Source organism: Conger conger, chromosome 14, assembly GCF_963514075.1.
Source record: "Conger conger chromosome 14, fConCon1.1, whole genome shotgun sequence".
Lineage (NCBI taxonomy): Eukaryota > Metazoa > Chordata > Actinopteri > Anguilliformes > Congridae > Conger > Conger conger.
This window is the reverse complement of record NC_083773.1, coordinates 41,964,274-41,983,193: the sequence shown is the minus strand read 5'-3', so window position 1 is coordinate 41,983,193 and position 18,920 is coordinate 41,964,274. Positions and strand designations below refer to the sequence as shown.

General features: G+C 48.0%; 1 protein-coding gene across 3 annotated transcripts in view; it reads left to right on the top strand.

Moving 5' to 3' along the window:
• The window catches only part of si:dkey-49n23.1 (semaphorin-3D), a 77,970-nt gene that overhangs the window by 11,453 nt on the left and 47,597 nt on the right, over positions 1 to 18,920 (top strand). For all 3 annotated transcript variants that reach the window (XM_061219358.1, XM_061219356.1, XM_061219357.1), the window contains exon 2: positions 13,237 to 13,464. In XM_061219358.1, the coding sequence (XP_061075342.1) occupies positions 13,314 to 13,464 (151 nt within the window). In that variant the 5' untranslated portion in view covers positions 13,237 to 13,313. The remainder of the gene's footprint in view (positions 1 to 13,236; positions 13,465 to 18,920) is intronic.

Genomic DNA, 18,920 nt, shown 5'->3' with positions numbered 1-18,920 from the left:
TACCATATAAAAACCCAGTGTCCACCTTATTAGGTCATTATTCATAGCCTTATTTCTTAAACATTATGGTCTTCTGCAGCTGTAGCCCATCCAAAAGAAGTTTCGATGTGTTGTGCGTTCAGAGATGCTCTTCTGCATACCACTTTTGAACCACATGGTTATTTGCATTTCTGTCGTTTTCCTGAGTGAAAATCCCAGGCGATCAACTGGTTGTGAGATACTCAAACCACCAACAAACATTCTGATGGTTGATGTGAACAACAACTGAACCTCATCTGTATGCTTTTAAGCTTTTAAGAGTTGCTGCTATATGATTGGCTGGTTAGATATTTGCATTAACAAGCTTGTGTTCAGGTCCACCTAATAAAGCAGTCACTGAGGGTACATAACATTACTGTATTGTATTTTCAACAGCCCTGCTCTGCCCGTATCAGTCTCTCTCTCTCTTGTGGGCATGCAGACATTCCTCGGGGCTAGGAGGACCCAGATAAATCAGTGCGAGATTATGTGGAAGCCTGAATCTGGGGGGGTTCTCGTCAAGATAAAGCGCCCCCAAACGTATCCCCCCTCCCCCACTGCGTCCCGGCGTTCCCGAGCCCCTCCCGGGAGCGTCGGGGGTTCCTCTAATGGAAAAATGAACGCTCCAATGGTTTCATCGGACCCCAACAACGAACCGGGAGCGGGCTCGTAATTTTGCATTCCTCGCCCTGTCTGTTTAGGATTAGGTGTTCTCCTGTAAATCATCTGCGTCGGGCCTGAAACACTGCTCAAAACTGGAGCCTTTTTTCAGACGGGGGAGATGTCCTTCGGTGCGCCTCCCCTGAACATCAGAGCAGGCTGAGGAGGGCCTAGGAGCTAGGGGAAGAACTGGAGAAACCTCACTTTGTGTCTGTTTGTTTCTTCTCCTGTGAGTAAAAACATTCATGTGTGCGCCTTAATTAGCCACAAACGCAGGCGGATAGATTGTGCCCTGTAATTTTGGCTGATCCTGGTCTTGAGGTAATTCTCTGAGTGTGCCCTTGGGATGGAACCCTCTGGAAATGCTTTGCCGAATTCTGGGGAAGTGGCTTGCCTAATTCCGGGGGAAATGGCTTGCCTACTAATTAGGTTTCTGAGGCAAATTCTGCAGCAGAGTTTTTCCCTGTCAGAGAGGACGTGTGAAGAGGGGAGGGTTGTGCACATGAAAAACAAACACCTCCACACCTCCCCCCCCCACACACTCTCTCACACACACACACCCACACAGAGTTCAGTGTATGAATTCACATGCACAAAGCTCATTATGAAGACAATCTGATCCCTGAATGGACTTAATGAACTTCAGAAACAGAAGAGTGAAAATGCTGATACTTTCACACACATGCATGCGCACACAGGCACACACACACATACATACACACACCCACCCCACACGTGCACACACATGCATGCACACACACACACGCACCCCACACATACAGACACACACACATAGACACATCACAACACATGCACACAGACACGTACACACTACTGAGTATGGGGAAATTCAGACTGTTAAAAACTGTCTTAAACAAACTGGCTCCACTGCCACTTCAAATAAGCCAATGTTTACAACATTTTGTGCAGTCTGTGAGGATGGAAAATGAGAATGACATTTATTAAGGGGAGATGTCCGAGCCTCTCACATGAATTTACCGCCCCCTTTTCCCTGCGTCAGCAGCCTACTGAAAAAAGGGCTAGGTTTTGAAACAGCTGGTAGCTGTTTGACCTGTTCAGACCAGCCTCCAGCTCGACATGGTTTAGCTGGTTGACCAGCTCATACCCAGCTAAACCAGTTTTATGACCACCTTGACCATGCTGGTTGACCAGCTCATACCCAGCACGACCAGCTTATGACCAGCTTGGCTGTGCTGGTTGACCAGCTCATACCCAGCCCAGATAGACCAGCTTTATGACCAGCCTGGCCAGTTCAATTTGTCAAGTTGGCAGAGCTGGACTTTACAGCAGGACACTTCAGCTCCTCATGGATAGGGCCTATGGCCTCGGGTCAGTTTAGCGCTTTAGCTTGTAATGAATGGATGGACATGATCCACGATCACGGCTCCATCTCATTCCCAGCCACGGGGCACTCTAACACAGTGCCAAACCAGTCCAAGGAGAAGACATGACCACACTGCTGTGTGATGTACCGTGCGAACCGACGAACAATGCGGGAAGAATTCCTGGGTCGATCCGGATACAATCCAGAACCGTTTCAGTCCAGCCCTCCCAAACTGCAGCCATCTCACAGGGACTTGCTTACCTAGCATGAGATATGCATTGTTTGTCTGTTTGAAAATGTGCAGAATGGATGCCTGCGTTCGGAGGTGGGCCGTGAGTTATCGGCCCTGACAAACACAGCGCTCGGTGCTGCGAGGTGCCTGCTCCGGTGAACTCTCCCACCTCGTGTGTTTTATCTCGCTGGGCGGTTTTCCCCCACTGCATTGTGGTACGGTAATAGATTTACTCGTGAGCCATTGTTACCGCGGAGCCGAGGTCAGAGTATCTCCCTGAGTTTAAGTTAAGTTACGTGCTTCAGATGTTTGGGTGTGTCTTCGAGCTTTGCGTTCTGCGGACCGTCGAAGACTGCTCTTCAACCGCTGCTTCCTGAGGGATGGTCTATGGAAAAATGGTGCGTGCAGGAGAAACATTTTCCACAAACTATTTATACATCTGTAAGAAAGCTTTATTTAAATATATGAATCGGTCGTATTGTAGATGTAGGTGTCTTCTTAAAAGAGGCATCTCGTGTCTAGTCACTAGAGGCAGATGCAAATCATAAATTTAGTTTTGAATGTGGCTGAATGCTCTTTGTTTGTCAGGGCCAAACGTCTGTTTGACAGGCAGATCTGAACAGCCAAAGCAAACTGGCAGCTAAGATGATCTCAGCCTTGTGGATAATGCAGCCTTTTAAAAAATGTTTTCATTTTTTTGTGTGAAAAAATCTGCGGTTTTATGTTTACTGCTGAAACAACTCATTCTTTTTTTGTGAGAGCCATGCGTGTATACCTGGACTTCAGTTCTCCTACAGAAAACATGTGTCTCTTGATATATTTAGTCGTCTGGGCTGTGGTCCAACTGCTGTTGTCGAGTTGTCTACACATTGGCTAGCTAGACTAAATACGCACAGGAACAACTGAGGGTGTAGACTGCCTGTCTTCACCAGCGGACGGTTGTCCACACAGTATAAGAAATTCCTAGAGTCCTTCCCCCCAAACCCCGTTATGACAGAAGGCAGGCGTCTCGCGTGCCGGCACATTGGTCCCAGAACAACCCGGCAAGTTCCGGCAAAGACATGCTCAAGCCGGCGCCTATATCGCTGGATCCGAGGACTGTCCCCTGGGGAACTCCGGGGGCACCTTTCCAGGAGGATTCATCCCTACCCCATGCACGGGAGTGGAGGAAGGAGACAGAGCGGGAGGGATGGGCGCTGGGGCGGCTGACCGCAGAGCAGTCTTAAGGTCGTGCCCCCGAGCATTGTGTTTTTGTTTGTGTTCGGCGTCGGTGCAGATGGAGTACAGTGGCTTTGCTGCGGCAGGAAATGGGGTGGAATTCGGCGTATTGTGTTTCTGGTGTCTGCTCGTTTCCCCTTCCTCCCGCCGCACGGCGTCTTGCGTTAGAGAAGTATCGTCTGTCCGGAGAAGTATGTGCACTTGGACGAGGTCCTCGACGGTCGCACCGCGGTGGCTGTTCTATTTCGGGAGCAAACAGTTCTCATTTATCCTCAAACCTGAAAACACACGTCATTGTTTTCTGGTCTTACGATGAGTGCTGCGTCTTTCCAAGTGACGGAGAGTCAGCCAATTATGGGCTTATGTTTTTAAACATAGCATCTGTCTGGATGAAAGAGAGGTAAAGGAGCGGTTGATAAAACACACACAGCGCAGTCTGTTTGTTTGTGTTGGCAGTTAGCGGGAACTCTTGAGGCCAGCCCTGCGTTTGCCGTTGTGTGACTGGGTGCGGAGTTCCCGCTTTGTGGAAAAAACAACCGTACACGCTTACTTAACCCTCACATTTTCCCAGCCTTTCTTTGTGCAGTGAGATAATGTTGTCCCGCGGTTCCCAGATGGTTCTAGAAATCGAACTTGAGAATCGACGGTGCTCACCCTGCATTGGCTGGCTGCCGGGGGTGGGGGAGACGGAGGGGAGAGAGGGCAGGGTTTTAACGGGAGGTCTTTGTGGAGATGGCAGACGTCATTCAGCGGGTGTGCGGGGACCAGACGCCCCAGAATACCAAATGAACCTGCCTGAATGGCCCACTGTCGGATTAGCGAGGACAAACCTTCTCAGCCCCCGTCTCCGTCACGCCCCACAATCAGCTGCTTGTGCTGGGGGCTGGTGGGGGTCCCCTGGATCCCAGCCCTCCTCTCAGTCCTGGGCTAACACACCCTGGCCCTCCCTGACCCTAAAACACAGCCCTAAAATTGGCGTGACATCCTAAAAGGGCACGCAAACCTGGCGACCGCGAGTCCTGTGATTATGGTGTGGGAATTAGAATGCGCTCGATCGGTTGGGATAATCACGCATTTCAGAGTGTGCTAAACCAGCGCGAGAAACCTGCCAACAGTGCGGTGATTGTAGAGGGGACGTAGGAATGCCTGTTTGATTGATACGACTGCTTTTCAGCTCCAACGTAATGCTTATCTCTCCTACATCTCTCATACATTTCTCCCATATGAGGCATTTTGAATGCTTATCAAAATATGTGTCATATGTTAAGTATATCCTCTATTTGTACTTCCAACTATGCATGCTTTTTAGATGATGATTTATATATTTGGAGATTAGCACAGCTATATTACTGAAAGCTGAATAAAGGATCATGCATCATGTAATTCAGAGATACTCAATCTTTCCCCAGCTGGTGTGGGTGCAGGCTTTTGTTCCAACCAAGCAGTTACACACCTTATTCTACAAACCAAGTCCTTAGCAAAGACTCGACCGGTTCATTAGTAAAATTAGGCTTACTAATCAAACGCTTAGTTGGAACAAAAGCCTGCGCCCACACCAGCCCTTTCTGGGTAAGATTGTGTATCCCTAGTGTATTTATTAATGACATTTTAATGTGTTTTTATGGGGTCGGTACTTTAAATACGGGTCAATCTTTGCTTTTCATCTCCTGGTGTGCTGCTGTGTGTTTATCTGACGGGACCTTTAGCCTTTCGCAAGATGGCCGCCGGTCGCCACTGAAAGAGGGAGGCGGGCGATCCGCCCGTCCTTTCGATGCGGGTCTGGTGGCGCGTGATTTATGGCGTTTATGCCGCGGCCCGGCCCGCTGATGCATCACTGTCGGAGAGGCCAGTTTTCTGTGCGGGATCATTCCTCACCTACGGTCAGGACTCGGGCCAGGTCTGCGAGTGCCGTGTGTTCATGGGAAATGTAACCTTTCTCTTGTTACTGCGAGGGGAGGCACGCACCGAGGAGCCAAAAGCTGGCCACGGGGAGTGGGCCCAGGATTAATTAGGAGGAAATGCGGTAATCAGGTCTCCCCCCGTCACTGTCGGCTGATTTTACACCAGGTTTTCTTATGCACCGTGGCTCGTTTTTCATTTTGATTCATCGTCCGTCCTGAAAGTGCACTGTGAGCTGAGGCTGAAGAAGTGGGGCTTGGTGGTGTATGAGAGAGTGAGCGAGAGAGAGAAAGAGAGATAGAGAGAGAGAGAAAGAGAGAGACAGGGGGATTTCTGGGTGTATGAGGGTGGGAGAGAGAGAGAGAGGAGGGGTATTGTGAGAAAGAGGGAGAGGGTGTAAGAAGAGGAGAAGGAGGTAGAGGAGGGCTTGATTCAGACTGATTCTCATATATGTTGAGAAATGATGGGGCAGGTGCTCAGGACGTAGAATTGAAAAATGAGCTTGGCGCAGAGACAGATTTAACAGATCTACACATGCTGCCTTTATTCCACACAGGTGCAGGATCTGCCTGTGATTTAGCATGAGTGTAACTGAATTACAGAGCCCATATGGACACTCAGTCACACACACACACACACTCTCTCTCTCACACACACACACACACACACACACATACAAACTCACACACACTCTCTCACACGCACACACACACATACAAACTCATACACACTCTCTCTCACACATGCACACACACACATGCAAACTATCATACACACTCGCTCTCTCTCACACGCACACACACATGCAAACTCTCTCAAACACACTCGCTGTCTCTCACACACGCACATACAAACTCATACACACTCTCTCTCACACATGCACACACACACATGCAAACTCTATCATATACACACACTCAGTCACACACACACACATGCAAACTCTCATACACACTCGCTCTCTCTCACACACACACACACACACATACAAACTCATAGACACTCTCTCACACACGCACACACACACATGCAAACTCACACACACTCTCTCACACACACGCACACGCACATGCAAACTCTCTCATATACACACACTCTCTCTCACACACACACACATACAAACTCACACACACACTCTCTCTCACTCATGCACACACACACATGCAAACTCTCTCATATACACTCGCTCTCTCACACACACACACAAGCACACACACTCACACACTAACACACACTCTCTCACACACTTACTCTCACACACACACTCTCTCTCACACACACGCGCACACACACACATGCTCTCTGTCACACACTCACTCCAAAACACACACACACACACACACAGACTCTCACACACTCTCACACACTCACACACGCACACACACTGACATGCTCTCTCACACACCCTCTCACACGCACACACTTTCACACGCACGCGCACACCCACACCCACACACAAACACACTCACAAACACACACTCATGCACACACACAGAATGTCAAAATGGCGGTAAACGCAGAGCCCAACAGAAGCTTGTAAAAAATAACCCAAAGAAGCGTAGCAAACAAAAAGCTCAGTTTTTATAAGCCTGGGGAGGAAGCAGGACCCGAAAGCTTTGTCCTTTCTGTCCTATTTTTAGTGTTTAGCATTAAAACTTTATCGTTAACTTTAGACCAAGACCCTTTATTCTTTCACAAAGGAAAGCTAATTATCCGCTGTCTGTTGCTGGAAAGGCCGGAGCTATAGAGTTTCACCTTAATGGGCTAGGCTGGGTCTTTTCTGAGGTCGGCAGACCTGGCGTTCCCTGGCAGACAGATGTTGGTATCTGGGTCTGTGGAATCCGGGGTGTCTGGTATGTACGGGGTGGGGGGGAGGGCAGGTCGTGGGGTGTGGGTCGCTGGGGTGTGAGACCTGTGAGAATGGGGGGCTTTACTGCCGGGGTGGGTCAGGGGGCAACTCATCACCCAGAACACCCTCCCAGTTGGGCAGGTTCTGATATCAAAGAGCAGGCGACACCAGAGGTGCAGGGATGGTGATGGAAGGGGGGGGGAGCCTTTATTCCTTTATGGCTCTGGGGGGGGGGGGGTCTTATTCTGTCTTTCTGCATCACTGCCCCCGGTGTGACCTGCCAACCCTTCTGAAACCAGGCCGTGGATGGGAGCGGTGACTGCAATGTAGTGTTTTCTTTTCAATTCATTTCACACAAATCACTTTATCCCCTGCTACACAGCAGGTTAGACACCTGCAGTTCATTTTCACGTACTCATCATGAAGGCGGTTTCCTGAAGCCCGATATCTCAAAACTATTATCTCCGTAGATAAAATTTTAAATTAAAATTTTAAATGATCTCTGCAGATAAAAACCTTCCCGGATCTGTCTCCAGAATAATGAATCTGTATGAAGATTGTTACCGAACATCCTTTGACGATTTATGGATTCATGTCAGCTGTTAGCCGCTAGCTGCTGCAGTCACATGAAGGATGTGTTCAGGGTTGTTCAGGAACGTCTCCTCTGTGAACCCTTTCTCATTCCTGTTTCTCACACAGCTTTCTGCTCTACCATTTCCTCTCAAAGCCCTGCCTGCCCCCACAATAAAACTAATGATCCTGGAAGAGAAAACCAAAGCAAACAAAACCAAAGCAGAGGTTAATTCAACCCTCCCTCTCTCTCTCTCTTTTACAATACACCCTTAACTACGGATATTTTTGCACACCAGCAGGAGTTGGACATTGTTTAGCGTGTGGTGGGGATGGTGTGTGGTTGTTGTGTGAATATATGAGGTCTTGCTCATATATTGACCTGTTGATGCTCTGTGGTTAAAATAAAGGAGAGTGGTGATTGACACCATTATGCGTTGCTAGGACACACCCGTGCCGGTGATTGGCAGCTCAGCGGCGGTCATGGGGACCCACAGTGGCGGGGGAGTGTCCCCTGTCCCCAGTGCGGCAACCCGCTTTCTCTCATAATGAGGCGCTTCACAAAACCAATTAACCAACAATAATGCAGGGACCTCAAACTCAAATCCCGGAGGCTGGTAGCGCCTGCTGGCTTTAGCGCGTTGAATGAAAATCACAGAGTGACAGGCAGTACCCACACCTTGTTTCTGAGTCCTGAATTGGTCACTGACTGAAAGGGTACGATAAAAAAGCGACCAACCCAGTAGAAAGAAATTCTCATTCTCAGCTCTGGGGGCAACAGACCCCTGCTTTTCATTCAGGGGGGGTTTGTTACCACATTATCACATGTTACCCTTAAGGGCGTGGTCTTTCCGCTGGCAGATATTTTCATACACGTCTCTGTGCCGATTCCCTTCTCTGAGTTTATGACTCAGGCTGAGTGAAGCTTCATTAAACACAGACTTGGGTCAAATACGTAACTGTTTTTGTTTCAAATACTTTTCTTTACTGAGCTTATGTTCCCTGCTGTACATTCCAGCTATGCCAAGTTGACCAGCTTGAAAATTGAGCTGGTCATAAGCTGGTCTAGCTGGGTATGAGCTGGTCATAAGCTGGTCTAGCTGGGTATAAGGTGGTCAACCAGATAGTGTGCTGGTAGCTTATCTGAGTTTACCAGCTACCAGCTGTTTCAAAACCTAGCGTGAGCTGTTTTTTTCAGCAGGGTTGGAGTCTATGAAATACTCTCAAAAAGTGTGAACCCTGCCTTCTGGTCCTATTGGTCAGCTCAATTTCACCAGATCAATGGAGGGCAGAAAAGTATTTGTATCCAAAACAATTACATTTTGACCCTGTTTCGGTCAGCTGTGATTACGAGTACAACCCAAAGATACTGTGCAACTCGCTACTCATCTTAAAAAAACACACTTATCCTTAATCCCACAGTGAGAGATATTTCATAAGGCCTGTTTTGTGGTTTTGTGATCCAAAAGCCTGTTTTTTATTTCTGTTCTCCATTTCCGTTGCTCTGTAAAGTGTCTTTGTGATAGTTCTCTGTAAAAAGCTCCGTACAAATGAAATTGATTTGATTTCAAATGGTTTTCATAATTGAAAATATGTTATGTGACTGATGACCTGCTATCAATTAAATGCAATTATTTGCATTTGGGATTTGTTAAATAGCTGGTGCAATTTTTAAAGCTTGAAGCCCAGTCATCCTAAAACTTCAGGAAACAACATCATAAGGCAACTGAGGCTTGACTTGATTAAAGTTTGCATGAAGACTTTAAGTGAAACTGTGACCAGATCTGGTTTTCCTTTTTTGTTGAAAAGACTGGTGAAATGTATCAACCACTGATGACCATGATTTACAAAGAGATGGGATATTACCGCAAATATACCTTCCGTATACCTCTGACATCCTCACACCTGCGTGTGTCTTTGCTAAGGCAACAAGGACTCTTCAAGTGATCATTTGTCCAGTTTCCCAGAAACAGAAAAGCACCAGAAAAGTTTCCCATAATCGTCTGGCCATCTGAAGAAATGCAGACCCACCCTGTCTTTACGAGTCGCTGCCAATGAAAGCAAAATAGAGTAAAATAAAAGTATAAAAGTGTGTCATCCCTGTTCCCCTCATTTTATCTCACTTGGTTTCTTTCTTTCTTCATCTTTGTGTGTGTGTGTGTGTGTGTGTGTGTGTGTGATTTCCCATACACAAACAGACATTGGCTTTTGCTTCCCTGCACGGATGTGCTGACTGGAAACGGCTGCATATGAAGTATTTCCTCTTCCTGTTGGAGTTGAGCTCTTTTTCCCACACCTTCAAGCTGCCATAACCTCCTCAGACCCAGCAACTCCTTTCTGTCCCGCGTAGGGGACATTCATCTCTGGTTTTAATCTCAGCAACTAAATATTATACAATGTTACAATCTACAGTATGGGAGACGTTCAATAAAAATAAAATAAATCATATTTTTTAAAATATTCTCACTGCAACATGTTTTTGTCATCCAAGACGCTTATATTATGTCAATAAAGTTAATCGCTTAAATCCTTTTCTCTGGGAAATGGGACAAAGCTAGCCTGCCGAGAGGAAGGTGGAGGAGCTTGATGTCTCAAAGGCCGGCCAAGTGATTCTGTAACAGTGCTGAAGGACCGGGGACATTTCGCTCACTTCCTTAAGCACTGTGTGGCTTCATGGGGTCACAAGCCCAGAGAGCCGTTAATAGCGATTGAAGCCATCCCTTTGTTTTTCCGTGTAAATCAAGGTCAGCTGAATGGCAGATGTGTTGTTCCTTCGGTAACCGGTTGTTTTATGTAAACGGCCGTCTTTCCCACCCGGATTTGGTAACCGCGGCCACCACCCGCGTTTTAAGAAAGCAAATTAAATTACGGCCGGAGTGCTTTGAAACAGGCGGGGGACGGCGTTAGCTCGATCGTGTTGTTGACGTGAATATTTCTATCGTGCGTGGCCTCTGCATTTTCAGGCAGTAAGCGGGGAATGAGCTTTTATTTCCTCCGGAGAAGATTAACCGCTCTGAGGGCGGTTTGAAAGGTGCAATCAACTCAAAAATCTTCCGGCCTTTTCCAGAGACCCGCCCACACCTGTGACCAGGCTTCTGTAGCCCACCTCAACCTCAGCCCTCATCCAGAACCCTTCTCAGGAGGAGGGGGGGTGATTTGGGGGGGGCCCGCCGTAATCTGTTGCAGAAGAAAAGGTCGTAAACCCGTCGCCTCCTCTTGGTTGTTTGATTATATTCCAGCCTTTCCAGCTGCATGGAAGGATCTGTGCAGATAAACTGGTTTTTTTTCCCACGGCTTTGGCAGCAAAATGGCCGCCGTTGAGCGTCCCGTTTCTCTGCCCTGCTGTAAGTGTGAGTCGGGTCAGTCTGAGGTGCTCAGCTCTCCACTCAGCTGGTTTGGCTGAGCTGTAGTGGATCAAGCCAGGTGCACTGCTCGGTGGGATATTACGAGAGACGGAAACAGTGTCTTCAGATGATGAGAGTTGCAGGGAGGTATCTTGTCAAAATTGAGTGTTTAAAAAGAAATTAAGACCATTAAGATCAGGGTACACTAAGATGTTTGCTTTGAAGGAATTAATTAGCACAGATTAATTTTGTCACATAGGGACAAAATGTTCCTACACAATAATTTCTAATTAAAAACTGTTCAGATGCTATTAAAATGGAAAACTTTCATTCTGAATATTGGCAAAAGTTTTTATAGAATTTTTACTGGTATCTAAACAGTTGAAATATTTCACTGAGTTGAATTAATTTGTAAAAACACTTGCTCCAACTGTCCAGGTCATTTTAATTGAGTCCAGTAGTTCCACAGTCAGCCAAACACACACTTGCTGGCGTTCAGGAGAAAGAGTATATTTACTGTATGCCTATTTATGGATTTTTATGAGGGGGTGGAATTAATTTAAGCTTCCCATTTCCCAAGTTGGACATTGTTGATACTGCAAGGCTCTGGTACTGTGGTGTATCCCCATAAACTCCAGCTCTGTTATCATCAGTCGCTGCTTGTTTATTTGGGCTGGTTCCATCTCCGAAAATTGCAGGAGGGAAGTGGTCGCCCCTTTGAAGTCCCACACGCAACCTGTTTACTTTGCCTGACCTCTCGTAGGAAAAGAAAACAAGGAAGGCTGAGCCGTTTCGTCACTGGTCATTAGGGAAAGGTTTTCCCCCCTCTGACCTGAAACGAGAGTCTCAGGGATTCCCGAGTTCTGTTCACACCATCCAGGACCCTCCGTCTTGGGTTTCCGACCTACGTCTGGCATGAGAGCTCGCTTCTGAAACCTGCATCTCGGAAGTGCTGTCTGCAATCAAATTCAAATTAAAAAATGCTCTGTTGGCATGACATCAGTTGGTTGACCAGTTCAGATCAGCTCCATACTGAACATGGTTTGACCAGCTAAAGATATGTTTTGGAACAGCTGGTAGCTGATCATTTCAAGCTGGTCTTACCTGGATTTTACACCAGGGAGGAGAGATCTTATGTTGCCAAAGAACAGAAAAGAATATATAAAGATCATACACCATTGAACACAGATGTGGACATACAGTGTACAGACACACTGCATAGGCCTATATGAGCTATCGCTCAGCACTTCAGCACTTCCCGGATCACTGCTGGCTCAAAATGGCCGCTCTTCGTGAAGAGAGGCCGTTTGTCATCAGATGAAGCGACCCTGGCCCCATTTTCCACCGAGAGGACTTGCACGTCAGCTCGGTCTGGACTGCAAAGATGTGCAATGGCACCACGGCGTCATTGTTCCGGAATGTTCCGTGCTGTCCTTGACCAGGGAGAAGGAGGGAAGAAGACTCTTCTCTCACCCCCGTGGACTGGCGCCTGCCGTGACCTGCCACCCACGAACGACCATGAACTACTGCTGAAAGTTCGCTGGGGAAGTCAGCAGCCCCCCCCCCCGTAGAGGGTTATTTGGGCTGTGCTCTTAGGACAGCTCTCCAGCCTGCCAGTTTAATAAAGTGTGATTGAGTGGTTTGTTTTTGTAACAATATTGTCACAGGAGCCTACCAGGTTGGATACACGCCCGGGTCTGCGATTCTCATCGAGAGAGAGAGTGAGAGAGGGAAAGAGAGAGAGGGAGACAGCGAGGATAGAGAGGGAGAGAGGGAGACAGAGAGAGAAGATAGAGAGAGAGAGAGGGAGAGAGGGAGACAGAGAGAGAAGATAGAGAGAGAGGGAGAGCGAGAGAGATCAGTTTGTATTGATTGAAGATTACTTTGAAATAGAAAGAGATAATACACATTATTCAAGTACCTTGCACCAGCCACAAGCTTTATACATCAAGCGATACATATTCTAGAAAATCTGGTTTCAGAGAAGTAATTTCAGCGGAGATTATAAACAGTTTGAGCCAAAACCCTGCTGTCTGAATGGGTTTGGCTTCCTTTCAGCCAATGGGGTTTAAGAGCTTATGCCCCGGTGTGTTTTGGGCAGGGCTTCCTCCGATGCCGCTGACGCCAGGCCAGCGGGGGGTGTGAGAGAGAGGACGACCTGTGCGCTCGATCCAGAGGATGACGGTTACCGCGGGGACGGGGGGGCCACGAGGGGCCCCTGGGTTTGGGAGGGTCTGCCTGCTGCTGCCCCTCCTACAGCTGCTGCACCTGGCCCAAGCATCGGCCCCTGGGGGACACCGCGCCCCCCGGCTGCAGCTGTCGCACGCAGGTAAGCCCCCCTCAACCGCCGCTCAGAATTATACAAATTATGCAATTACTTCCATCCACGCATTATGATTGGCTGTGAGCCATTCAAAAGAGTGACATTATCACACAGTAAGTCATGAGCAAAACTGCTACCTTTACGTTCAGCTGATTCATTGTATCAGAGATATCATAAACTCAGAGCCTAGCAACATTTCTAAACCTGTTGGTGAAACTGCTGTGTGACTGCAATAATACACTCACAGTCGTGACTTACTGTACCTCTCTCCTGTGAACGCAGCACAGCAGTGACTATATCTCACGGGAAGCCACTCCACCTGTATTATTGCATAAATATACTGTACAATGTACTGGGCTATTTATTACTATATTTAGAGAAGGGATGTAAGTAATAAGTACACAGCTCCAATCTAGTATCACTCATGTAGCACTTATGTCTTCTCTCCCTCTCATTCATTATTGTGCTTTGTATCTTCATCCAGCACTATTGAGTTGAATCTGGGTCCTCCTTGCCCAGTGTGGCATGCCTTGCTTCTAGCCTGACCTTCCATACCTGCAGACTTAACCTGTATTGAACTAGATATGATGGTAATGGCTGTAGCCAAGTGATGCTTTATGCGAATTGTACCTTATTCGACCTGTTCTGTAGTTGTTACTATGACCTTTGGTATGGATTATTGTATGTCACTTTGGATTAAAGTGTGTGTATGTGTGGGGGGGTTGTATGAATCCTTTTCCAGCATAGTTTTTCTAAGCCGATGTTTATACCAGTGCTGATTCACTCCTGCAGTATATCAGACCACAATCAAACAGCTTCACCAAAGACACATGCGCAGTCTGCAGCTGGAGCTTATGAAGATGACATAAAACAAATGAAACAAATCAAAACTAAGTGGACTAAGTGAGACCTTGTACCTTATCCGACCTGTTCTGCAGTTGTTCTAATGACCTTTGGTATGCGCTTGCTGTACGTCATTTTGGATGAAATCGTTGGCTAAATAAATGTAATGTAATGCGCTGTGAGTCATTAAGAACAGAAGGTCGTTTGTATAAGAGGAGGTTTGTGTGTTCAGGGCTACACGCTAGCCCGCCACGCTGAGCAGGGAGAGGGAGTCTGTGCTTTGTCTGTTGGGCTAACTGAAGGCCGGTGCCCCTCGGGGGGGTGAACGGTGTTATCTGTCCGCCGCTTCAAAGAGGATTTGGAACTGCCAGCTTTCATTTATCAGCGTGTCAGACCTGAAATACGCTCCTGCTGATTACAGAACACTTTCAGCTGAACTTCATGTTTTCAAAAAGAACTTTGTTCTGAATACTGGTGAGGAAGTGTGTGTGTGTGTGTGTGTGAGTGTGTGCACATGGGGTGTACATATTGGATTGTACAGATTGGTTGATCAAGCATAAATTAAAATATTACATTATGAGACAAAGGCTGTCATACTATGACTGTCACACAACTCTTTCTGAAAAAGGATACAATTTCCGCTATATCTAATTGGACTGAACACTATTGGCACTGTGTCAGATTGGACAGAACACAATCAACACTGTGTCAGATTGGACAGAACACAATCAACACTGTGACTGATTGGACAGAACACAATCAACACTGTGTCAGATTGGACAGAACACAATCAACACTGTGTCTGATTGGACAGAACACAATCAACACTGTGTCAGATTGGACAGAACACAATCAACACTGTGACTGATTGGACAGAACACAATCAACACTGTGTCAGATTGGACAGAACACAATCAACACTGTGTCTGATTGGACAGAACACAATCAACACTGTGTCAGATTGGACAGAACACAATCAACACTGTGTCACATTGGACAGAACACAATCAACACTGTGTCACATTGGACAGAACACAATCAACACTGTGTCTGATTGGACAGAACACTATCAGAACTGCGTCTTATTGGACGGAAAACTATCAGCATAGTGTCTTATTGGACTGAACACTACCAGCATAGTGTCTTATTGGGCAAAATACTCTCAGCATAGTGTCTTTTCGGTCACTAATTTGACTGCAGCCAATTCAACAGACAACAGCCGTGGGAGACGGTGGCCTAAAGACGATGAGTGAGCGTGGAACAGAACTCCCACCTGAAGCGTGCCCGTGCTTTATGGTGAAGAGCGCAGAGAGTTAGGAGAATGGAAAGCAGACGGCGTTGCATGGGCCCAGCAGTGTGCCGCAGTGATTTCAGGGACCAAACGCACTTGGTCTTCAGACACCCCGTGGAGGTCTCCTGGCCAAGGCCCAAGTGTGGAGGCCCGAAGTCAATCAGCATCTGTCAGCCATTAACCCCGACTATATTTAACTCGCTCAAATCCTAATACTCGTTTTTTTCCACTAAGGCTGTTATGCCAAGTTAATGTTGGTGATTTGCTGGACGTGCCGAACAGTGCTTGTGGGGAGAAACGTGCACACCTGTGTGTTACTGCCGGTTTGATTTAGGGCTGATGTTAGTGGAGTCCGGGGGGTTGGAGAGACAGCTCTCTCTCTGTCTCCACGTCACAGCGCTGACCTCAGGAACTCAGGAGCTTCCTCCCGCCGGGCGTGACTCCTCAACCTTTTCCGCTATCTCCCGCCCGCGCGGGAAGCAGGGAGAGAGAGACGATACGCACTGTATCAGGGAGCAGAGCTTCGGCCTGTGGAAACTGAACAAGGGGAAGGGCGGAAATTTAGTGTAGTGTTCAACATGGCCGAGTGTCAGGGCAGTACCTGTTTTTTTTTTGGCTCAGACCAGCTCCCAGCTCGACATGGTTTAGCTGGTTAACCAGTTCAGACCAGCTCCCAGCTCGACATGGTTTAGCTGGTTGACCAGTTCAGACCAGCTCCCAGCTCCACATGGTTTAGCTGGTTAACCAGTTCAGACCAGCTCCCGGCTCGACATGGTTTAGCTGGTTAACCAGTTCAGACCAGCTCCCGGCTCGACATGGTTTAGCTGGTTAACCAGTTCAGACCAGCTCCCGGCTCGACATGGTTTAGCTGGTTAACCAGTTCAGACCAGCTCCCGGCTCGACATGGTTTAGCTGGTTAACCAGTTCAGACCAGCTCCCGGCTCGACATGGTTTAGCTGGTTAACCAGTTCAGACCAGCTCCCGGCTCGACATGGTTTAGCTGGTTAACCAGTTCAGACCAGCTCCCAGCTCGACATGGTTTAGCTGGTTAACCAGTTCAGACCAGCTCCCAGCTCGACATGGTTTAGCTGGTTAACCAGTTCAGACCAGCTCCCAGCTCGACATGGTTTAGCTGGTTAACCAGTTCAGACCAGCTCCCAGCTCGACATGGTTTAGCTGGTTAACCAGTTCAGACCAGCTCCCAGCTCGACATGGTTTAGCTGGTTAACCAGTTCAGACCAGCTCCCAGCTCGACATGGTTTAGCTGGTTAACCAGTTCAGACCAGCTCCCAGCTCGACATGGTTTAGCTGGTTAACCAGTTCAGACCAGCTCCCAGCTCGACATGGTTTAGCTGGTTAACCAGTTCAGACCAGCTCCCAGCTCGACATGGTTTAGCTGGTTAACCAGTTCAGACCAGCTCCCAGCTCGACATGGTTTAGCTGGTTAACCAGTTCAGACCAGCTCCCAGCTCGACATGGTTTAGCTGGTTAACCAGTTCAGACCAGCTCCCAGCTCAACATGGTTTAGCTGGTTGACCAGTTCAGACCAGCTCCCGGCTCGACATGGTTTGCCCAGCTCAAGCTATGTTCTGAAACAGCTGGCAGCCCAGACAAGCTACCAGCTTGGCCGCGCTGATTGACCAGCTCATTCCCAGCTAAACCAGCTTTATGACCAGTTTGGCCATGCTGGTTGACCAGTTCATACCCAGCTAGACCAGCTTTATGACCAGCTTGACCAGGTCAATCAAAAGCTGGCATAACTGGATTTTAAAGTAGGGACCCCACAGTTTAGTTAAATGTTTATCCAAAATGTAAGAATGACTTCCCTGTAAAATAGACCTTGTAGATGCCCTACTGTATCAAATAAATATTAAAGAACACATACTCCAATGTTAGTTATAGCAAAGCAAAATTAAAACATTAACTATCAGAAATTTCATAAAAATTTCACCAAAAAAAGAGAGTAATTACACAAAGTAATGTACTTACATAAATCGCAAAGAGAATAAGAAGGAGAGCGAGTGAGAGAAAAGGTAAAAAAATTTTTTTTTTTAAATGCCCAGGAAGAGGCCCAAAACTTCCCTCTGTAGTGCTGGGGGTGGGGGGTTGCTATGACAACTCCCACTTAGTGTCACGAACACTTACCCCAGATATGGTCAGGGGGGGGTCGTGTCACAGCCCCGAAGCGAGGCCCTCCGCAGGCCCAGAGTCAGCGCAGACAGCCGCCTAAGTGCCGCCCCGGCCTTGGGGCCCCCGGGCTGACAGAGGGGCCCTTTGATCGTGACCTCCCTCCAGTCGCGGCTGCGTGGGCGTGCGTTCTGCGGACACACACACGCTCAGCGACCCAGCCGACACGCGTAATTGGCACGGATGGGTTTATGGTCTTTGAATTGAGTGGACTTCCTCCCGCCGTGGCTTATTTAACCCCGGGGGCCGCGAGCCGCGCTGACAGACAGCGATGACACGCACGCACTCGACGCCCCGGCTCACTGCGCTTCCCGCCGGCACCGAAACGTGGCCGCGGACCAACGCAAACAGGGCTGTGCACGGGAATGACTTCACGCCAGGCTTAGCACCCTTAATCACGGCGCGGACAGCCGCAATTATTAAACTGGTCTGCGGAGATACCAGCGTCCTGACATCACTGGCTCACTATTCCCCCGTCCTACTATATAAATGATAACACACTTATTTTATATCCTGCCCTGGTCAAAGGGGAACTATTTTTCATGATATTTTGGCTAGCTTTAGCACCGCTGTGCCATTGCGTCAAACGCACGACGGCTGCCTGTCGGACCAAAGGCAGTCGCCTTGATGCCTCGCTGCCTGATTACCTCACCGTCCTTCAAAGGCGTCTTCAGAGTTGCGTAGGCAGCTCCAGAGCAGCACGTAATGAGGCGCTCTTTGAAGGGAGGAAGACGTTCGAGGCACAGTAACATGATTACGTGACGCGTGATTACTAGCAACTTAGCTGCCTGGTTCATGGACAGCTCACGGTTGCTTAAAAACACGAAATACGCCATTTCAGTTAAGATGTAAAATTGTAAAATTGTAACAAAATATTGAGCGTGCTGCATACTTGCACTTGGGGACGAGGTCTTTTACAGCTCTGTGGTTCTGTGCGAACTCCGCCACTGTTTTCAGCCGCTATTAACTTCACGTGAGTGAGAGGCCTTAAGGTTTAACGCAAAGACTTATGGGATACCATACCCAGCGAAGGATGCATCGGTGCTGCCTCCAGGATGCTGCCGTCCAAATGAAGGCGCCTGAGAAGCCGTCGTTGGCGTGCAGACTTTGGAATGGGCCGGTGCTCGATGTCTTCCTGCCT